Raw genomic sequence first — 23,241 nt, 5'->3', positions numbered from 1 at the left:
TAGATGTGCAGAACAATCCCAAACTCAACTGCCATTGCTCATGACTCCAACTTCAGGTGGTCTAAGATCTTTCATGTATGAGCTGTTAACTATCTGCTCAAAGTAATATTCAGTAATGACATCCATAATAATGTCACATGAATTCCTGTGCCTGGCACCAGTTTTGACAGCAAGACTCTCCCACTCTGCACTTGGCAAGTTGAAGTCACTGCCCACTACATCATGATCTGCTTATTTACTAAATGCTGCAAGTTCTCTCTGAAGCACTCTATCATTTCAGCTTCTGATGAAGGCGGTCTATGAAAGCATCTGATTACCATTTTTGACCCACTTCTGATGCTTAACTTCACCCACATTAATTCACATTCAGACTCTGTATAACCTCCCTAGATATTAACAAATTCTTTACTTTAATAAATTCGCAGCCACCAGTGGTGACTAACCTATCCTTACAATAACTATTCCAATCTGATTTTAGGATTTTGCTGCTATTCACTATTTCTTTAAAACAATTTTCTGTTGCTAATACTATCTGGGCCTCACAGCCTTCAATACACAATACTCATTACAGCACCTCAGCATGGATGCTTCTGCAGTTAACAACCTATTCTCACTGAGCTCACTCGTTATTATAGTATCAGGTTTTGTGCTTTTGTATCTTCATCTTTATTTTGTTGTTTGCTTAGTTTTCATGACAATGCAAATGTTGTGCCAAAGCCTGGTATTTTTCCTACTAGTGTTCTCACACAAGAGAGACTAAATATCAAAGCGAAACGGTACCGCTATTTACAATATTGGTTCCACGACAAAAGAAAAGCCTACATTATGGATAAACAAGAATGTAAACAGATAAACCTTTTTACTGAGAAAAATAATTCTGAATGATATCCGGCACTTTGAAAGAAATCAGGATACAGAGGACAATATAAAAAGGCGCTGTCTGCTGCCTTATAAATGTTGTTTGATATGTTCCTAAGTATATATTTTCTCAAGTAGATAAATGTAGATATTTTCCGAAGTCTGAATGACACATTTTCTTTCTTTCAGTTATCAGAATTGTGGAGAACACAAGCTGTTCACTACTGTCACAAATGTTCACTATGGATTTTGTTTTAGTCATAAATAAACTATTATGATGGTTGTTCCTACAGTCTGTTATTATATTTGGATTTTTTCATGAAAACGATAGTCCCTCATAATTTCACTTTCGCTGTTCAGGTGCCAAACTGCATGGCAGACAGCTCACACAACACGAGTTTGGCACTGATGTGTAAATGGATCCATTACTTGTGACATATGAGAGACAGTACCGGAATAAAATGCCAAGGGTACTGCAGTAGACGCACTTATCATGAGTAGTCATTTGAGACAAGAACAAGAAAGTTGACCACGTGAAACGTACTTTTAAGACACACTCCATGTATGCTAACATAGGACTCAGCAGTGGGAACACACATGTATGTCTGGTAGCTAAGTTGGTATTATGTGAAATTACAAATGCTTTAACATAACAGTTTTGGTGCAAGGTGTTTTGAACCATGGTTGCAACAATGGTGGAGGCTGAGCCTGAACTACCTCATTTATGATGCTGCCAACTTAAGCAATTAATTTTTTGGTAACCATTACCTAACACTTTGTGCAGTGCAACAGAGCTAGTTGGAATTTTCCATCTGCTATTGTTACACTTCTACTGATGATTTCTTTTTCTTTTTTTTCTGTCTTGGATTGGTTGTGATTTCCTGTAACATGTAGCCAAGACGCTGTCATGTTACTATAAAGATCAAATTTCATTCTATTTCATTATTTCAGTTATAATCTCATATCAACTGACTGCAAAAATATGATTAGTTTTGCTTAAAACTATGTTTATTAAAAGTTATGTCAAATTAAAAATTATACTAAAGCAAGTAATGGCAAATTTCATGTAAGCTAACAAGCATTTATGGACAGACACATCACTCATTAGAAAGATGGACTTTTGACCTTTCAGTAATGTATTTTAGTTTCTGTGAAACTAATTAACTTATAAGATAATTAACATTAAAGTTTGCGACCAGTTATGTTTTCCATGGCAGATTTTGCCTCTGTTTCTTGGATTCCAACCTTTGTCATTATACTTTTGTTAGCGTAATTTTTATGCAAAAAATGACATACCTCACTAATTCATTGCATTATTTGTTAAGCTTCCTGCATAATTTACTGGTATTTTTAATATGGCACTTGAACCTGTAAGTGTAGTATCCCAAACATGCAAGAAAAAAAACTGTGTTTCCTAAACTATTTCAATTTCCTAGACAACCACATCTTTCAAAAACAAAATTACTTTTAAACACTTATAATTTGTCCTGAGTAGCAAAATCTAACCTAACAGTTTTTCAAATGATTATATGTAGTTGCCAAAATCACAGTGTGTCCTTATGCCAGTCTTTATAATATCCACCCTGATACAAAACAGTCTGCATGAGCTACTCATTATACTTAAATTTCCGCATTACTCTTGGGAGTAAAAAGGTCAGGGCTTGAATATGAACAGCTAACATCACAAGCAAAGCAAATTTGTGATATTTTGGATAATTTGTGTTCTAAATAACAGGAAAGTTGGACCTTCTTTATCACTGGAACAACTGATTATTGTACTTTATGACTTTTGTTAAGGACTTAATGAAATATCACTGCATAACTTTATAGATTACTGTGAGACACTATGTTTACTGTGATCCATGATGTACAGGTGAACTGTGTTCTGTCCCATACTCAGCATCTTGTTTTGAAGACTTTAACAACAACTGATCCGCTGATAGCATTTTTAAAATCTGTGCTATAATAACATTGTCATTTAGCTGATAAATTCTGTCACTGAAATGTTGTTGGATGCAAGAGCTAATCTGATTTATATATTACATGTGTTACCCAATTAAGGACTCAGTCAGCATCCGAACAGTATGATATCAAGTTTAATAAATGTGTCACAATGGGAACCAAAAACTGTGGAGATGCATAAGTTATTAAGTCAACACCCCCCACTGCTCATTAAGGTTTTCAGTTTCATGGCTACAGAATGGACTAGAACTGAAGAGGCAGGGGGGGGGGGGGGGGGAGAGAGGAAAAAAAGAGGGGGAAAAAAGAGAGGGGGGAAAAAAAACCAGGATTGCTGTCTTACAACTCCATTTTGCTTTGTGTTGTATGTAGCATGTTATTTTATTTTGAAAAGAATGAGGAAACTAATCCTGCCCCATCATGGGTTTCATGCGAAGCCTCAACTGCAAAGGTATCGACAATCCCCATGACCATGTCTCAGTTCAGCTTTTGCAGAAACACAGAAAATGGTATAAAGCTAGCTTCGCTGAGGAGGGGTCGTGATACTTGTTCCTCACACTATTCCTCACCCTTCGAGCAGCCAGAGTTCTCATTTATTTAGACTCACAACTGGCTGTTATATTATAGACTCTACACTACAGCAACCACACTGAAGGCCTACTCTGCAATATACTAATCCAATCTTACATACTACAGATTTGAAATCGATGTTCTGCAGATCTTGAAATTATCGAACAGGATAGGAAAAGAGAGACAATTTCAAGAAATACCTTAAATAAGACAAGTGCTCAATGGTGAGAAAATGCTGCTACTTCTCAACACAAACAATCATTTGCTGAAAACTTAAATAGAACAAAAATAAGAAAACAAGTGAAGACTATTTCAGGTTTGGAGGTTTAAGATTTATGAAAGCAAATATTCCACTCAAAAAGCTCTAATTATAAAGGAAAAACTAATCAATCTCACATTATTTTATCACCAACCACTGCTTTTTAATTTTCTTTTTGTGATGAATTTCAATTTCACACATGTAGCACCCCAAATTTTTATACCTCTAATTAATTATAAAAATTTATGCTGATTCTGCCGCAAATTTTGTTCACAACAAAGCTAATTGCTCCAAAAAAATGATGCTAATTCTGTCTAAAATAAATGCTACATTTTCTGGTCCCTAGCCATAACTGTCAAGTAACATTTGCTGTTACATTCCTCTTCATAATCATTAAAATATTTTCGAATACAAAACACAATTTGTTTTCATATATTTATCTTCTGCTCAGAACTTAGAACATGTCACATCTGTATAGAACATATCTAGAAAAGAACTCAGTGAGCTGGTATGCCAATTAAGTATGTTCATAACAGAGTGGCAGTCCCCACATTGGTATGTCTGTACAAGTGTTATGGGAACATGTTTACAGGTGTACTGGTTAAAACTGAAAGGAATATTTTGAATTTGTGAAAAACATACCTATGAGCAAAAACGTTATGACTGCTGCCCACCACGAGGGCACCTGGTAGTGGTGTGGGCATGTGATGTGGTAAGGAAATATATAAGCAGAGCAGAGAGAAATGGGAAGGATTTCTAGTCATACAGGCTGCAAACAAGAAATCACACTGACAGAAGCAACTTTGACAAGATGCAAACTGTTATAATGTGGGATGTGGTGACTAGCATCTCAGACACACCGAAACTGATCAGCTTTTCAAGTACTACTATCATGAGCATCTACGGAAAGTGACTGAATGACAGTGAAACAGTGATTAGCTGATAAGGTGTTGGACAACTGTGCCACATCACAGAATGTAGACATAGGAGGCTTGCTCAGTCTGTAAAGCAGGATGGTTGACAATCTGTGGTGCGTATGACCATAGTACAAAGCTCATGCAGGGGCAAGTGTTTCAGTGTGTACTGGTCACCATCACTGTTGGACACTGGGAACCGCAGCAGAGGATCCTTCAGTACTCTCATATCGACCCAACATTGTCGATTATGATTGTAGTGGTCACGAGATCATTGATATTGCCGTATTTACTCGAATCTAAGCCACACTTTTTTTCCGGTTTTTGTAATCCAAAAAACCGCCTGCAGCTTAGAAACGAGTGCAAAGCAAATGGAAGTTCTGAAAAATGTTGGTAGGTGCCGCCACAACTAACTTCTGCCATCGAATATGTGTAGCGCTACACAGAAATGCTTTGTAGGCACAAAGATAAATACTGGCGCCGAAACCAGTGTGTGTGTGTGTGTGTGTGTGTGTGTGTGTGTGTGTGTGTGTGTGTGTGTGGAGAGGGGGGGGGGAGAAGAAGAAGAGGAGGTGGAAGATGAGCTTTATTTCTCTGCCCCAAGTTTCGACCACTGCATTTTCATACATTATCCAATGAAGTAAATACAAATTCCGTATTGTTCATCTTCGAATGTAGCAGAATTTCAATATACTACGAAAATCCGACTGGCAAGACTGTTTAGGATGTTTGGCAACATGGCCAACTCTACATTCTGAATTTTTTCTGCATGTGAGAAGAGATTGTTGCTAATCGGTACCTGATGAAATGTGAATAACATGCAGTATTCTCTTCACCATAAGAATAATACGAATATAAACATTTTGCCATGTATTCTTCTGTGTTTGCTGCTATCTCATTTAAATCCTGTCTGCCTAATAAACTGTGAAACTAGAGTGACAACAGAAAACGCGGAAGAATATACGTATCGTGTCATGTTTGTATTTATATTATTCTTATGACTAATAGTGATACAGTCAGAAATGAAGCACGGCAACTAACTAGATTTTTAAATCTAAGATGACTGATTTCGGTACAGAATTTCATGTACTAAAGAAGCGGCTGCAAAGATCTTCAAACAGAGAAAAATTTTCGCCTAACTTTCGTTCAGAACATGTTCTATCATACGCAATCTATTATTTGGTTCTTGTTGATCATTATCAAAGAAAGCAGCAGTGTAAGTAACAACAAACAGCAGTCTCTCGCCATTGTTTCGCTAATGAGACGATTCCTCTCTCTCTCTTTTTTTAATTGTAAGCGGCGGCAGCGCGCACAAAAGCAAGCCATGTCGCGAGTGGCGACAGGCCGTAAACAGGCACTATCAGAATGAGACAAACAATGCATGACACAGTACAGTAATGCATTTTCAGCTTATAGTGACATAAACAACCTATAACAAAGAAAACGGCACTTATCAGATCAAAGCAAAATAAGCAACTGATTCAAACAAGACGAAGCACGTGAAAAAGGAAGGGTACATGTATAAATACGGACGGAGCACATGACGCATACCAATGGCTACCTGGTAAAGCGTAACTGCTAAGCCTACGACTCTAAGCAAACTACTGTAGCAGTATCATCATTCATTCGACGTATATTGTGTCTCATATTACAATGGACCAACTTTGTTTCATTTTGGAGGTGCGGTCTAAAACTTTTCTCTCCTCTTTAATTTCAAGTCTCAAATTTCAGGTGCAGCTTAGAGTCGGGAATTTTTTTCCCCCCCTTATTTTGAATCTCATTTTTCAGGTGCGGCTTAGATTCGAGTGCTGCTTAGATTCGAGTAAATACGGTACTGTGGATTAATCGAAATGTGTTGCTTGTTTGGATGAATCAGTTTTCTTTTTGTGCCAGGTCAATATTTGTATCTGCGTAGACCAACATTCAGGTAAATAGCTGCTCAAAACATACATCGTGTCATATAGGTGCAGGCCTGTGGGTGCACTATTATGCTGTGGCATACATTCTTCTGGACATGTTGAGGACCTTTGGTAGTAATTGAAGTTATCAAAACAGCTGTGAACTGCATGAATATTATTGCGTACTATCTGCATCTATTCATACTTGACGTCTTCCCAGACGAGGGATTTTTCCAGTAGGATAACTGTCCATGTCACATGTCTAGAATCATGCTACAGTGATTTGTGAAACATGATAGTGCCCATTACATTTCCCTGATCTGGGCATAATGGAATATATCTGGGGCACAATCGGGCACCTGCTCCACATCCACAAATCACCAGCTCATAATTTACAGAAATTGCATAACATCTGCATACACATATAGTGCCACAAACCATCTGAAACTAATCAAGGGTTTGTCAAACCCACATCCAACATTTTTAATCAGGCGTTTTGACTGAAATTTTTAAACACCTTCTGCAAATTTGTGTGAAGAATATCACCGACTAACATCTTGTTAATGCAAATTAAAACAAGAGGAGGAGGAGAGGAAGAAATAGAAAGTGAAGATTGTAAGTAAATGGATTTTCTTAAGTGTAAGCAAATCAAAGGCGAGATTCACTTGCTTCTGGCAATTTTAAATGCAAGAAATTAGAAATGACCAAACAGCAGCTGGTGACTTAGAAGAGGAAATGAGACAGTGGAGATGCACAGAATAGACGTGGGAGAAGAAAGAAAATAAAGGGGAGGGTGGGGGGTGGGGGAAGAAGCACATTAGAACAGGAGATAATATTTATTTCCGTTTCACTTCAACTATCTTTTCCTTAAAAGAAAAGAATTATTCAAATTATTAAACTGTTTACATTCAGTGATAGCTTATGTTGTCAAGATATTTTACATAGAGAGACCACATCATATCCAAAACATGTCTGCTACATTACCTGATTTTAGGAGCAGGCAACCTTGAAGGCAATCGTGAAGGAGGTCGAGGAATGCCACTAGAAGGTCTTCCCTGTGGTGGGATTGTGTTTATCCTAGGAGGTCGAATGGAAGGAGGTCGCAAACTAGACGATGGCCGCGGTCTTACGTTTTCTGGTTGTCTCAAAACTGGTACCTGTAAATTGATTTCAACATGAGGTAACTACAAATACTGAATACAGTTTAGTAATTTCTTAACATTTAATAAGAACTTAAGAACATGCTACATTACGGGGAACATATGCAAGTACATGAAATACACAATATAAAATGAATGTCATTGTTGAAAAAAAGGGAGTAACTTAATTTATAAATAAGTAGGTAAAAAATTAAAATAAAATTAAAAAAAGGTACACAGACTTCAGTATTTTTCACGTTTTTTCCATCTATCATTTTATGAGACTCAGGCGTTTGAACAGTCAATTCATCCTCTAACCTATTTTAAGAGCGTAAACATTATGTAAATTAAAAACTAGTTAGCTGGTGATTAAGGGACTAAACGGCAAGTTCATCAGTCCCTCAATTCAACATTAGTGACGTCCACAAAGCACGTGTTCTGGTGATTAAAGTATGTAAGAGTGGTGAGACTGAGGCACTGAAGGCAATACCAATGCCAGAACTGGGAAAGAATTTACAGAGAAGTGTATGGATCAGATTGGCATATAGGTCAGAGCAGACAAGGAGTTTCCTGAGGCTCATCCGAAGGCAACTAAAGCACCACCTCACATCTGACTCCTGCGAGCTCGATGAAGGGTAAAGACAGTTACAGAGCAAAGAATGTCTTCTGGTTGGCAGATTCAGAAGAGTAAAATTGAGACTGCTAAAAATGTTGGACCATCAATAATAAAAACAAGAGAGAGAAAAACGTAAGACAGGACAAAGGAATCCCCAGGTCTCCACGCACAATATGAGTCACACCGCCCACAGCTGTCCCATTCCTGCACCAGTGTAGTTGCGGTGTTAAACAGCACACACTAATCAAAAGAGTGCTACCTGTAAAATAGAAAAAAGCTTATGGCTGAGAAAGAGGTAACATGTATCTAAAAACTATTAAAACAGAGTAAGAAAGAGATGAAAGAGCTGGCCAAGGAGGTAAGGTCGGGTGTCCCCCAGACTCAGGATGCAGTAGGAGATACCCGAACCCCAACCATACTGCCCCAGCTCCGAAGCTAGCTTACGATGTATCTGGCAATTAAAGCCACTTTCACAGAGAAAATGGAAAACCAGTTCAGCTGTCCATGAATGATCAGCTAATATTTGAGGCAAGGAATTTGGAAAGCTATTCTTAGCATGGAAGAAGAGGGGAAAAAAAGAGGTCATTCCAACAGTATAAGAGTTACTGTCCGTAACGCTGCTCCACAGCTAAAACATGCTGGTGGCTCACTACGTACTATAAGACGATGGGTCAGCCTATTATCACCAATGTGGAGGACGTAGGATGGTGGATTCTTTTGCAATTTCTGGGGTGGGGTGGGGGGTGGGGGTGGAAGGAAGAACACCATGATGCAGTAGTCTACTTGATAGTGTGGAATTTATTAGTAGCCAACCAGATGTCATTCCATCTCCAAGTGAGCAGAGGTCTTATTTGCACTTGCAAATGTGCACCTGGGATTGACAAAGTGAATGGAGGGTGAGTAAAGGACCCAGAGGAGGACAACTGAGCAGGCAGTATGACTAAGTTCAGCACGATGATCATGAATAGCAGAGATCACAAGGTGTTGAATAAAACTGTCCAATGGCCTGAAGACCATTCACTGAGTCACTACATATTAAATGTGGCCAGTGGAGAGCTCTGCTAAGGGCCACCAGCTCTGCTGTAAAAATACTACATGTTTTTTGCAACAAATGAAGTTCCTACTCAGGAGCAAATGTAAAAGCAAATCCCCTCTTACCCAGTTTTACAGCTGTCAGTGTAAAAGAGGGTTGCACCCTAAAACTCCTGAAATGAACATAACAAGGCGTCAAAATGTCATGGGGGTGACAGACTTTAGAACCTTGAAATAGATCAGTCCTAGTTTGTGGGGGTGGGAGAAGAGGAGACACAAGCAGCACAATCGAGGGAGGGGATATGGAGATCCTGACAGAGGGCTGTGAGGCACATTCCCATTTGTAATCCCACCCAATGTCTGATGCCCCTCAAATGCAAAAAGAATAGGATATGTTGGGTGATCAGGGAATTGATGAATTGCAGTTGCGTAGGAGACGAAGAGTTGGTACCGTTGGAAGGTGTAAGATCCATGCTTCAAAAGAAGATTGTCTACAGGATTACACTGGAAAATACCAGTGGCCAAACAAACTCTATGCTGATGAAGTGTGTCTAACAATTTCAAAGTTGTTGGTGCCACATAGCTGTAAACTTAGCACCCGTAGTCAAGTCGGGAGGAGACCAGGGCCCACTAAATACAGAGAAGAAAAGCACTATATGCACTGCAACCGTTGCAGGCAAGGAGGAGATAGTATTAAGCTTTTGCTTGAACTAGGCTTTAGTTGATAAATATGGGCAGCGAAGTTGGCCTTTTATCAAAAAGAAGGCCCAAGAAAAATGGGACTGTGCAACAACTTTCAAGCACTGGGTACCCAAGTAGAATTCTGGATCAGGATGAACTATGGAACAATGACAAAAGTGCATAACCTGTACTTTTGTAGGAGAGAACTGTAAACCATTAAGAAGAGTCCCTACAGAGACCTATCAGATGGTGCCTTGAAGCTGGCATGCAGCTGAGACTGCTGAGTGAGCGTGCTCACAAGTTTTCAAGGTTGGTACAGAAATTTCTCCTGGAAGCCCTTACACATCCTCCATACAATCCCCATATCTTCTCATGTTGTTTCCATGTATTCAGAGCCTTGAGAAAAGACATTTGTGGTCGTCAATTTGCTTCGAACAACGAGTGGCATGCTTGGTTACAACCTAAGCAATGGCAAACATTTTGCCATGAAGGCACTGACCGTCTTTTCCACAGTGGGGTAAACACAGTAACAGTTATAATGATTACTGTTGAAATAATCAACAGTTTCATTACTTTTTTTCAATCTGTCTTGTGTTCATCTGACTCCCCTTTTGTGTATTAGAATAATATGCATTTATACTTCAAATTTACTTCACCAAATTACTTATTTATATATGTCGTGATGTATTCTAATACACAGATTACCATGAACATAGACTTAAGTGTTACAATACCTCTGTGTGTATCGCAGCAAACTTTTTGACGTAACTTTACAATAGGACTTTGCGTGTCGTCACGTTTATATGCTTGCTGTACAAATGTAAAGAAATCTCTTAAATTATTAATATGTACTGTAGATTTTTAAGCTTTTATATTTGATACAACTTATTTTCATTCATTTGTAGAACGCCGATAAGTAAGTCATAAAGGTTTGAAAATTATCTATCATAAATTTTGTTACAATGGTAATTGCCTGGCAGATTTCCTTCCTTTGCAAAAAGTTGTACTGATGATGAAACAAATGAGATGTTACAAAATTTTAACTACAAAGGCACTGAGGCTAATATTCCACTGTCTAAGATCTTTGATAAGTCTCTTATAACAGCTAGGACAACAGTATAACTTTTGTAAGATATCACTGACAAAGCCATTTTACAGTGTAATACGGGTCTCAGCATCCTCTATATACCCCCAGTCTCAACTGACACTATTACTATTACAATTTGCCAGGAGCAAATAAAGCTGCATTTTAATGACTACACAGCTGCCTAGTTCTGAAAGTCAACCAAAGAATCTTGTGATACTGGTTTTGACAAATATTCTACTGTAACACTTAAATTGGTACTTTCAATCATTCAAGTTCTGTACTTAATTGACTTGCTTTCAAACCATGGGCATCCTTTGTTTTTCAATGTTTGTCCACCAAACGAATAATTCTTGGGAAGAAGAAGTATCTGCATTTCAAGTATAGACATAATGTAAATGCTGACAAAATTTAATGTGAAACAAATAGATGTCCTATTGATTAAGTTACTCAAAGTGAATAAATATTTATGAAGCAGAATAAATAAAAAAAGGAGGTGAAGAACAGACATGGAACGGAGGATTGCACAAGATAAAATGTCTTCTTAGAAAAAGGAAACAGCTGCTGACACAAAAATACAGTAGTGTCCAAAATTAAAGCAGCAAACTGCTATTTTCTCGTGTCTAATTCACAATATAATCAAACAAACTGTCAAAAGGTGTCTGTACCATAGTGTTCTTCATGGAAGATGGCATTTTGGTCAATGAAAAACCATGACAATGAGGATGTCAAGGCACCTATAAAATGGATTAGTGTTTGTCAGATAGTTTCACACAAACAATTACTGTGTACACAGTCACAGATAGTGCACTATGACAAAGAAAAGATGTCTACCAGATTCTCTGTGGTGGAGGGCCACAGGAAGAATGGAAACAGGACAGTCGCAAAAACTCATGTGGTTCAGTGGCTTACCGTGAATCATTCTGTTGTTTCTCGGATGTGGCTGCAGTTTAGAGAGATCACAATTGCACCCTTGACCAGGGCAGCTCTGACCATCAGTGACATCAGAAAGAGCGGAGTAGAGAAGCTTTGTCACATGTCACAGTGGCCTTTATTGCCAGAGAACTGCCGTGTGTGTGTGTGTGTGTGTGTGTGTGTGTGTGTGTGTGTGTGTGTGTGTAGGTGATTGGGTAGAGTGTCTGGCAGCTTACCCAGAATGTAAATAGGCAAAGAAATTCACTATTATATGATTACACTGTTGTGTACTGGAAACAGTAACTACAATAAAATATCAAGTACTGTAGTAGCCATCCAGAGCAACCTAAAGTGGTACGATCACACAAACCAAATTGTAGGGAAAGCAGATATCATGTTCAGAATCACTGGAGAAACCTTAAATGTAAGCTAATGCAGACAAGTAGAGAAATAGTTCTGTAAAGTTCAAATACAACTGTTTTTTAGTGGTGTGCTGCTTGACACAATCACGTCATTAAAATATCTAAGTGTAACAATGCAAAACCATATGAAATTGAAGAAGCACCTAAGGTCAGTAGTAGGGAAGGCGAATGGTCAACTTAGTTTTATTGGGAGATTTTTAGGTGTGCGTATCTCATCCATAAGAGAGACCACTTGTGTAACACTAATGCAACCCATTCTCAAGTGCTGCTCATGTGTTTGGAATCCCCATCAGTTCAGATTAAAGGAAGAAATCGTTGAGAAGTATTCTGCTACATTTATTACTGGTAGGTTTGATTCAACATGTGAGTGTTACAGAGATGCTTTACGACTTCTCATAGGAATCCCTAAGGAGGAAAGACTACATATTTGTGTGAAACACTATGAGAAAATTTAGAGAATGGATATTCATAGAAGATTGCAATACAATTCTACTGCCATCAAAGTAAATTTAATGTATGGACCGCAAAGACAAGATAAGAAAAATTGGGCTCAAAGGAGATGTACAGGCAGTCATTTTTCCGTGGTTCCATTTGTGAGTGAAACTGGAAAGGGATGACTAGTAGTGACACAAGGTACCCTCCACCATGCATGGTATAGCGACTTGTGTAGTATGTATGTACATGCATTTAGATGAAGGTGAAGAAGTGGCTTACATAACACTTTTATGACAACTTCTTGAGTCTGACTACTCAGCCTAAAACTCTTACCATGATGGATTAATAGAAGAGATAGTGAAGACCCAACACCAAGAGAATCAACAGAGTTTTGTCATGGGCTTGTTTAACCTGCATGAGAGTGTATCTGAGGTGCTTAGCGAACATCAGTGGCAGAAAATACAAGAGAGACATTGTGCATCATAGAAAGTTTTCTGGTTGGTTTGTGAGGGTTGAGGGGACCAGACGACAAAGGCCATTGTTTCCTTATTCCACAACCATGAAACATTCACAAGGAAGAAAAACAAGCAACGGAGACGACAAGGGACGACACTGAACAAGAAAAACAGACAAAGACCAGAAAAGAGGAATTAAAAACACACAATGTTACAGTGGTTGGCACACCATGAGGGGTGGAAAAAAAATCTAAAACCGTATGCCAAAGACACAACACAATAAAGCAACAAACCCTCAGATCAAGTGATAAACGCCCCCTGCATGAATAAAACTCAAAACTAAGCCAGCAATGGCAGCGTCATCCGTTAAAAGTGCAGGGAGCATATCAGGCAGAGCAAACGTCTGCCTGAGCACAGTTAAAAGCGGACAATCCAACAAAATGTGGACCACTGTCAACACTGAACCACAGCAACAGAGAGATGGGTCCTCGCAGCGCAGTGAATAACCGTGCGTCAGCCAGGTGTGGCCAATGTGCAGTCGGCAGAGTACGACGGAGTCCTTGCGAGAGGCCCACAAGGAGGAGTGCCACACACCTGTAGTCTTCTTGATGACCCGTGTTTGTTGCGGGAAGGCAGAGTGCGCCATTCATCACCTCAAGCACCAAGGACTTTTTGCCGCAATACTGACTTTAGATCACATTCCGGAAGGCCAATCTCCAGGTCTGGTGCACTGACAACCTGTTTGGCCAGCGTGTCAACACTTTCATTACCTGGGATACCAACATGACCTGGAGTTCACACAAAAACCATGCAGCGGCTGCAATGGGGAAGAGTATGGATGGACTCCTAGATAGCCATCACGAGATGAGAGAGAGGGAAACACTGGGCAACAGCTCATAAACCGCTCAGGGAGTCACTACAGATAACAAAGGACTTACCCGAGCAGGTGCGGTTGTACTCTAGGGCGCAAGAGATGGTGACAAGTAGCCGTCCAGCAATGAGTGTTGTTCAAATTGTTCCCCAAGAGTAAAAGCATACCAAACTCGACCAGCAACCAACGAACCATCGTTATAGACTACGGCAGAGCCGGGGAACGCGGCAAGGATGGAAATAAAGCATCAGTGGAGGGACTTAGTCCCTCCTGAGTCTTTCGAGCCTTGAGCCAAATCCAGCTGAAGGCATGAATGGGGCACACAAACTGGGGGTATACGTATATGGGCCCAGAAAAGAGGTGAGAGAGGGAAAATCTCAAGCCCAGAGAGAAGAGACTGGACATGAATCGCAATTGGACATCCTGACTGGGGCTGCCATTTGGGAAGATGGATGACTGAGTTGGGGAACAGCAGATGGTAATTTGGACGCCCAGGCAAGCTATAAACATGTACAGCATAAGTGACTAGTAGTCGTTGGCACCAGATCTGCAACAGAGGGACACCAGCCTCCACAAGTATGCTGTTTACAGGCTTATGTAGAAAGCTCCAGTTGCGAGTCGGATCCTGCAGTGAAGTATGGGGTCAAGCAACCGCAACGTGGAAGGCGATGCCGAACTGTAAGACAGGCTCTCACAATTGAGACGGGACTGAATCAACACCTGATACAGTTGTAGAAGGGTAGACCGATCGGCACTCCAGTTGGTGTGAATCAAGCAACAAAGAGTGTTAAGATGCCGCCAGCACATTTGTTTAAGCTGCTGAATATGAGGGAGCCAAGTCAACTGGGTATCAAAAAGCAATCCAAAAAACCGACGTGTCTCTGCCAGAGCAAGAGGTTTGCCGTCAAAATAAAGCCATGGCTCAAAGTGAACAGTGTGACGTCGTCAGAAATGCACAACCAAGTCTTGGCGGCCGAAAACTAGAAGCCGTGCGCTACGGCCCAAGATGGCACCCTGCGGATAGCACCCTGCAGCTGCCGTTCAGCAGCTGCAATGCCAGCGGAGCTTTAGTACAGGCAAAAGTCATCAGCATGCAAAAAAGAGGCAGACACTCAAGACAGGACCTTGTGGGACCCCATTCTCTGGACTCGGGAGGAACTATGAGAGGAGCCAACTTGCACGTGGAAGGAATGAAGCGACAGGAAATTTTGAATAAAAATCAGGAGCGGGCCCCTAAGAACCCACCATGAAGTGTGGTAAGGATGTGATGTCACCGTGTTGTATTGTATGCCTTCTGCATGTCAAAAGGGACAGCAACCAGATGCTGACTGCGGGCAAATGCCGTACAAATGGCAGACTCAAGGCAGACTGGATTATTGGTGGCACAGTGGCCCTTACAGAACCCACCCTGAGATGGAGCCAGAAGGTCCCGAGAGTCAAGTAGCCAACTAAGCCTCCGGCTCACTATACATTCGAGCAACTTGCACAGAACATTGGTGAGGCTAATGGGGCAGTAGCTGTTCACCTCCAGTGGGTCCTTGCCCCAGGTTTCAGCACTGGTATCACGATACTTTCATGTCACTGTGATGGGAACTCATCTTCAACCCAGATATGGTTGAAAAGGTTGAGGAGGTGTCACTGGCAGTCCACCGAAAGATGTTTGAGCATCTGATGATGCAATCCGGCCCAGGAGCCGTACCAGGGCAAGTGGCTAGGGCACTTTGTAATTCCCACTCACTGAAGGGAGCATTGTATGATTCAGGGTGGCATGTATGGAATGAAAGGCTCCAATGTTCCAACCGCTCTTGCACGAAGCGGAAGGCCAGTGGATAATTTGTAGAAGTGGAACACTGAGCATAATGCTCTGCTAAGAGTTCTGTAATCGTATCTGATTCAGTACCGACTGCTCCATTCAGGGAAAGCCCAGGTACACTGACAGGGGGGGGGGGATATCTATAGAGTCACCTGATCTTGGTCCGAACCTGCGATTGAGAGGTACAGATGACAATGGTGAAGGTATACCATTCCCAGCAGTCTTGTTTCCATTGGCGAATAAGGCGTTGGGCTTGGGCACAGAGCCGTCTAAGGGTAATGAGGTGTTCCAGCGGCGGGTGCCACTTATGACTTTGGAGCGCCCACCTGCGATCTCTGATCAACTCAGTGAACTCTGGTGACCACCAAGGCACAGTCCTCTGCCAGAGGACCTGGCAGAACAGGGAATTGCAGATTCTGCTGCAGAAACGCGTGAACCACCACATCAATGGCATCATGAGAAAGAGGCTCAATAGTGGCAATGGAGGCGAATGAGTCCCAGTCAGCTTTATTCAAAGCCCATCTGGGGAGTCGCACAGATGAGTGACAATATGGCAGTGACAGAAAGACCGGAAAGTGGTCACTATAGCACAAGTCGTCATGCACACTCCACTGGACAGATGGTAAAAAGCTAGGGCTGTAGACCGAAAGGTCGATGGCTGAGTAAATGCCACGCACCACACTGAAATGTGTGGAGGCACCATTATTTAAGAGGGAAAGGTCGAACTGTGCCAATACTTGCTCAACGACAGTGCCTCGGCCTGTTGCCACCAATCCACCCCACGAAGGGTTATGGGCATTAAAGTTGCCCAGTAACAGAAAATGTGGTGGCAGTTGGGCTATCAGTGCAGCCAATACATGTTGTGGGACATCATCTGGTGGAAGATAGATACTGCAGACAGTAACAGCCTGGGGCGTACACACCTGAACAGCTACAGCCTCTGAAGGTGTTTGAAAAGGTACACACTCACTGTAAAGAGAGTTAAGGATGTAGACACAGACTATCTGATATCTACACATAAGCTGCCCGATTCTTATTAAAAACCCTGATAGCCACGGAGGGCGCAGGTTCGCATCACCGGAAACCAAGTTTCCTGGAGAGCAATGCAGAAGAAAGGGTAAAGGCTGAAAAGTTATCAGAGCTCAGCAAGGTGGTGGATGAAACCACTGCAATTCCTCTGGAATAAGGAGGCAGATTACACCACCGTGTCATCTACCACCACCAAAGAAGAGCCTGAATCAAGAACCATTGCATCTGAGGTAGAAGCGAGATTGAGGTTGTTGGGGAACACCAAAATCAGCAAATTGTCCTCAGCTGCAGAGTTGGTACGGACAGGTGGCACAGAGGCAACCAGAACTACTTCTTCTTCTTCTTCTTCTTCTTCTTCTTCCTCTTCTTCTTCTTCCTCCTCTCCCCCGCCCGCTGCTCATTAAGAGCACCCTGGGAGGGAGTCGCAGGAAGGGGTCAGGGACAGACAAAGAGCAGGAAACTCTTCGATCCGCCGCTCATGGCTCCTTGAGCCACTGACTAATGTCAGCTGTCGCACTGGAGGGTGCCTGAGAAGATAGACTGTAAGGAACCCTTTCCATGTGAGAGAGGCCGGAGGAGGCTGGTGTACCTCCGGCAGGGTGGAGTTGGCTCGATAGCCCCATCAATTTGGAGGTTTGGTCTCCCAAGGGAGGTAGCGTGGGAGCACCAGAAGGAGCAGTGCCCCCCATCACAGACACAGGGGTAGAGTTGGGGCGACCCCGAGGGCCCACTGGAGGTTTTACAAACGCAGAGACAGCTGTCACCAACGTGGGCAACAAAGTTGCAGTCACAGCATATGATGCAGTCATTGGAACAGGATGAAGGTGTTCGTATTTCCTCTTCGCATCTTGATAGGTGAGCCTGTCCAAGATTTTGATTTCCGTTATTTGCTGCTCCTTATGGAGAACAGGGCAGTCAGGCGAACAGGGGGAGTGGTGCTTCCCACAGTTGACAAGTGGGAGGAGGCACACACAGAGCACCAGGGTGCAGAGGATGACCCCAATCCCTGCAGATGGTACTGGAGTAACACCGAGATGACATGTGGCCAAACCTCCAGCACTTTAAGTACCGCATAGGAGAAGGGGCGTAAAGTTTCATGTCGCAATGGTAAACCATCAACTTGACCTTTACAGGTAATGAGCCATCCTCAAAAACCAAGATGAAGGCACCGGTAGCAACCCTGTTATCCTGGGGTCCTCTATGCACGCGCTGGACAAAGTGGACACCCTGTCGCTTCAAGGTGGCTTGTAGCTCATTATCCGACTGCAAAAGGAGGTCACAATGGAAAATAACACCCTGGACCATGTCACAGTTTCTATGGGGTGTAATTGGGACAGGGATGTCACCCAGCTTGTCACAGGTGAGCAGTGGCCGTGACTGGGCTGGGGAGACTGCCTGGATCAAAAACAACCCGCTACGCATTTTGGACAATGCCGCCACTTCCCCAAACCTATCTTCCACGATGGTCGACAAAAAACTGGGGGTTCATTGCCTGAAAGATCTCTTGATCAGTCCTGCTGCAAATGAGGTACTGAGGCGAATATGGCTCTCAAGACCTGGTCGCCCAACGCTCCTCCCAAGGTGTTGCCAGGAAGGGGAACGATCGGGAATCACAGGCTGCAGCATCGAAATCATTTCTGACGCACTTTGAGACTGCTGGGGCCGAACGACCACTAGCTTGATTCAATTTAAACAATTTCATTCCGGGTCATCCACCCTGATGGCACGCTTCGACCAGGGGCTCTCCCCACGGGCGCCACCCAGTCTCAGCAAGGGCCACCTGGCAGGATGGCCATTGCTGGTAGTCCTGGTGCCCCAGAAGGATGGGCACCTACTCCTTGGCATACACAGGGAGGTCTCAGCTCTGGCATCAGCAGTGTGATCCCTGTGTTGTGAGGGGGCTACCACCGAAAGGTTACATGACAAACCCACCAAGATGGACTGGCTACCACACTGGATTTCAGGTGACGAAATGGTCCAAAATTGTCGTGGGCACGAAGGATAGTACGGTGCAGGAGACGTTCGGTGCAAAGCCCGTCACACAACAACAAGTAGCATGGAAGATCTTGGTGCATGATGGACAAACAAACACCACGTAAGTAGTCCTTCCCCAAATGGCATGAACTAGCAACAGAAATTTGGAAAAGATGGAGGTCAAATCCGAGAGGGGACCAACACAAAGACCGAGACTCCTTTTAGTCACCTCTTACGACAGGCAGGAATACCTCAGGCCTATTCTTACCTACGAACCTACAGGGGGTATTTTCTGGGCAATTTCATGTGAAATCACCCTGTGGCCGTTGTCCTTATGTCACAGATTTTTTCTGAAAATTTGGTGTAAGAATGTACATAATGAGTTAGGGTTAAAATATTTTATCTGGAATTTTTTGATCAAAATTGTAATTAGGAGACCTTTTGAAATGTGGGCCCCTTCTACTAACTGGCATGGCATTGAAAAACATATTGCCTTGTAAGTTTGTAACCACTATAACTTTATTATTTATGAATCAATTTTATTCAATTTGGTGTCATTGGAAAGTAATACAGTAGAGCTATAATATAAAAATGATTAAAGTGCTGTGTTTAAGCAACAAATGATTAAAGTGCTGTGTTTAAGCAACAAATGTTTGAAAGTTTGTAATTAATGTAATTTATCACTTTTTTTCCAGCAGAATCACAAGTTTCACCATCTGAATTTTTGTTTCAAATAATCCCTATTGCCATACTTTTCAACATAAAAAAATCAGAAGGGTGTTTGTCCTCTATTGTTAAATCTTATACTTTTTCAATAATGCTGCAATAATTAATTGCTTCAAATAGCTAATCAATAATACACGAAACAACAATGAAATATGCAGTCTAGCTGCAACACTCACATGCAGCGCAGGCTGGATGTGTTAGGTTTTTGTGTGTCTGTGCACTTTATATATCTGAAGGACTTTTTTGCCTTGATTTTGTGCTTCTTACATAAGCAGCCATTCTGTCTGGTAATTAATGAACAAGAAAAAGTTTCAAACCAATGGAAAACAGGTGTCTTTAGGTTTTGTGTCAGCAGTTGTGTGTCAGAAGAATAGTAGTAGTAGTGAAGAGCTTTATTTAACAGATATGTCAAGCCTGAATCAGGCTGATACTGAATTATTGAAGCTAAGAAGCTCCTGTAAAAATATTGAATGTGTGTGTTCTTTTCACAATAAGCTCTATTTGGGAACATTTGAAGACAGACAAAGAATTTTCTGTGACCCTTTTAAGAAGCATGGTAAAGAGACTGCTAAGAAATCTTTGAAACCTATTTGTTTAAACATTGCAAGGAAATATAAAACCCTTGGACTTACATTCTGCGAGGACCTTTTATCTCCTATGGGGGATAACCTTCCAGGGATGGATGAATGTGAAGTTGAAGATCAAGAACACACACCAGATCAATCTACAGCTCTTCAAAAACTTAATGGAAGTTGTGAATTACTTGAAATTTCACCACTTAAGGTTACCAAGAGAGCAAAAGACAGACATCCAGAATACATTTGATCCCAGTCTTGTTGCTTAGCTTTAAAATTCCAGCAAACAGCATCAAAGGTGCTACATGTTTCAGTGAAAAATGTGTGTGAAGAAACTGGCAGTGCTGAATATACAGACTGTAATATTTTAATGCAAAATCTTAAAGAGAAATTCAGCAGAAGTACGGTTAAAGAAAAACTACACGTACTTACCTTAGCACCAGCTTCATGGAGTAAAGAAAAATCCAAATGTTTTTTAACACTACTGAATACATGATAAAGAAATCGAGGGTATTGCTAAAAGAAGATGGTATTTTGTCAAAAGGGAGTTATGAAGTGGGAAACAATAGGTAAGGATGTGGAAAAATGTGTCCAGAATTTTTACAGTGGAGATGATATAAGTCACATTTCTGCTAACAAAAAAGACTGTCTGTCTGTCCCTTCAGAAAATGGCAAAAGAGTATACAAGACAAAAACACAAATTTTACATAATCTGAAAGATGTATACTTAGCTTTCAGAGCAAAATACCCTGAAGATAAAATGTGTTTTACGAACTTTTGTGAACTTACACCAAAAGAATGTGTCACTGTAAACAGTCATGGAATGCATAACGTATGTATCACCAAAACATAGAACTGTTAATGCATGCTGCACATGTGAAAGAACCGTACACTGAACTTTTACAGAAACTTGTGTGCAATCTGGAAAATGAGTGCACAATACATTGCTGTCCCCTGACAAATATGAACTGTGCAATTTTTTAATGGAGCTGGAGTCCTAACAAGATTGTGGAAATGTATTCAAACAATGGATGTAAACTGATCGACCTGCACTGTAGACATTAATGAAGATGACTGATGAATTTGTTTAGCATCTCATGCAAAAACTTCAAAACTTAACACAACATCATCGTGTATCAAAATCTCAGAGTCACTACTTAAAAACATAAAGAAACTCTCCCTGATACTACATGCATCATCATACCTGTTTGCTTCAAGATGCTGCACAAGGATTTCAATGGCAGAACATTCAAGTCACCCTTCATTCTTTTGTGGTGTACTTCAAAACATATGATTGAATTAAGTCAATGTCACTGTGTTGTACAAGTGACTGTCTGCAGCATGATACAAACACATTCTATGTTTTCCAGAAAACTGCTCTCACTTGTGTATCGGAACAATTACCACACATCCAGCATGTTATGTGCTTCAGTGATGGCAGTTCTGCGCAATATAAAAACTTTAAGAACTTTTTAAATTTGTGCCATCACTAGCAAGATCATGGAGTAACTGCAGAATGGAATTTTTTTGCCACTAGTCATGGCAAAAATGCATGTGATGGAGTTGGTGGTACTATTAAATGCTTAGCAACAAGAGCAAGTTTACAGCGTCCATATGAGAGCCGCATTTTAAGTCCAAAAGATCTGTTTACATTTGACAAAACTCATCTTCCAAGAATAAACCTTTTATGTTACAACAGAGGAGATAAAGTTCACAAACATGTTACAAAAAAAATAAGAGACTGGTTCTATCATTCCTGGGAGAAGAGTAAATCATTTTTTTCAAACCACTGTATGAAAACCAGTTGCTGATAAAGCATGTTTCATGATGATCTAAACTCATTCAAGTTCCTCTTGGAATTCAAAACACTGCCTCTGACACAAAGAAGAAACATTTGCTGCAGCTATGTACAATAACCTGCGGTGGCTTGGAAAAATTCTAGAGGTAAGTGAAGAACATAGGGCTGCAAAAGTCATGTTCATGAGTCCAAGTGGCCCTTCCTCAAGTTATTCATGGCCACTTCACACTGTTTGCTGGATACCTTATGAAAACATTTTAATAGCTTTGCCTGCTCCTAGTGCAAGCACAAGTACTACTGGTCATTTATATACTTTTGAGTCAGGCATAATATTGTCCATTGAAAACTTGTTTGAAAGAATGAATGTGTTTTATGAGAACTGATCACTTTTGATCACTAGGTAAGAGTCACAAAATGAAATGTGTATATTATTATTATTATTAATGTTCTTTCTGTTTTAAATGATTAAACAGAACAAACACCCTTTTGATTTTTTTATGTTGAAATGTGTGACAATAGGAATTCGTTGAAACAAAATTTAAATTGGTGAAACTTGTGATTTTGACGAAAAAATACATTAAGTTTGTAAAAAAAAAATTTTGGAAATGACTTTAATTACAGATTTGCACATATTAATGTGCACAGTTGCAGCATTTTTATAGTTTAGTGATATAGTTGGTCCTTTTATCTTTCTAATGACACCAAATTAAATAAAATTGATTTATAAATAAGGGAGTTATAGTAGTTACAACCTACCTTTTGTACTGACACCAGATGGAGAAAATGCCAGACATTTCAAAATGACCCCCTCACTACAGTTTTGATCTACAAAAATCTGAAAAAATTATTTTATCACTTTCTGTTTATGTACTTTCTTACACCAAATTTTCACAAATATCTATGACATGATGGCTATGAGATTTCTTTATTTTGGGTGATTTTAAATGGAATAAGCCTTCTGGGATGAGTCAGTTAACATATTACTTCCTCTCCTGTATGTCTTGTGAAATGACCACAGTGAGAAGAGCAGAGAAATTGGTGCTAGTATGGAGATTCATTATTTCTATGCACCATTTGTGAATCGAACACGGAAGAGGGAAAAGTAACTGGTATCAGAAAATTTTTTGAGCTTATGCCACAAGATATCTCGGGGAGTATAGGTGCAGATAGACTACTGGGTTCTTGCTCTAATTTACTGATCTTTTAGACTATGGGTGT

General features: G+C 40.8%; 1 protein-coding gene across 2 annotated transcripts in view; it reads right to left on the bottom strand.

The window, feature by feature from the left end:
• Positions 1-23,241, bottom strand: part of LOC126281293 (uncharacterized) — a 153,267-nt gene that overhangs the window by 6,955 nt on the left and 123,071 nt on the right. For both annotated transcript variants that reach the window (XM_049980120.1, XM_049980121.1), the window contains exon 9: positions 7,443-7,615. In XM_049980120.1, coding sequence (XP_049836077.1) covers positions 7,443-7,615 — 173 coding nt within the window. The remainder of the gene's footprint in view (positions 1-7,442; positions 7,616-23,241) is intronic.

This window comes from Schistocerca gregaria, chromosome 7, assembly GCF_023897955.1.
Source record: "Schistocerca gregaria isolate iqSchGreg1 chromosome 7, iqSchGreg1.2, whole genome shotgun sequence".
NCBI classification, from domain to species: Eukaryota; Metazoa; Arthropoda; class Insecta; order Orthoptera; family Acrididae; genus Schistocerca; species Schistocerca gregaria.
Note: the sequence above shows the minus strand (reverse complement) of the source record. Positions and strands in the feature narration are given on the sequence as shown.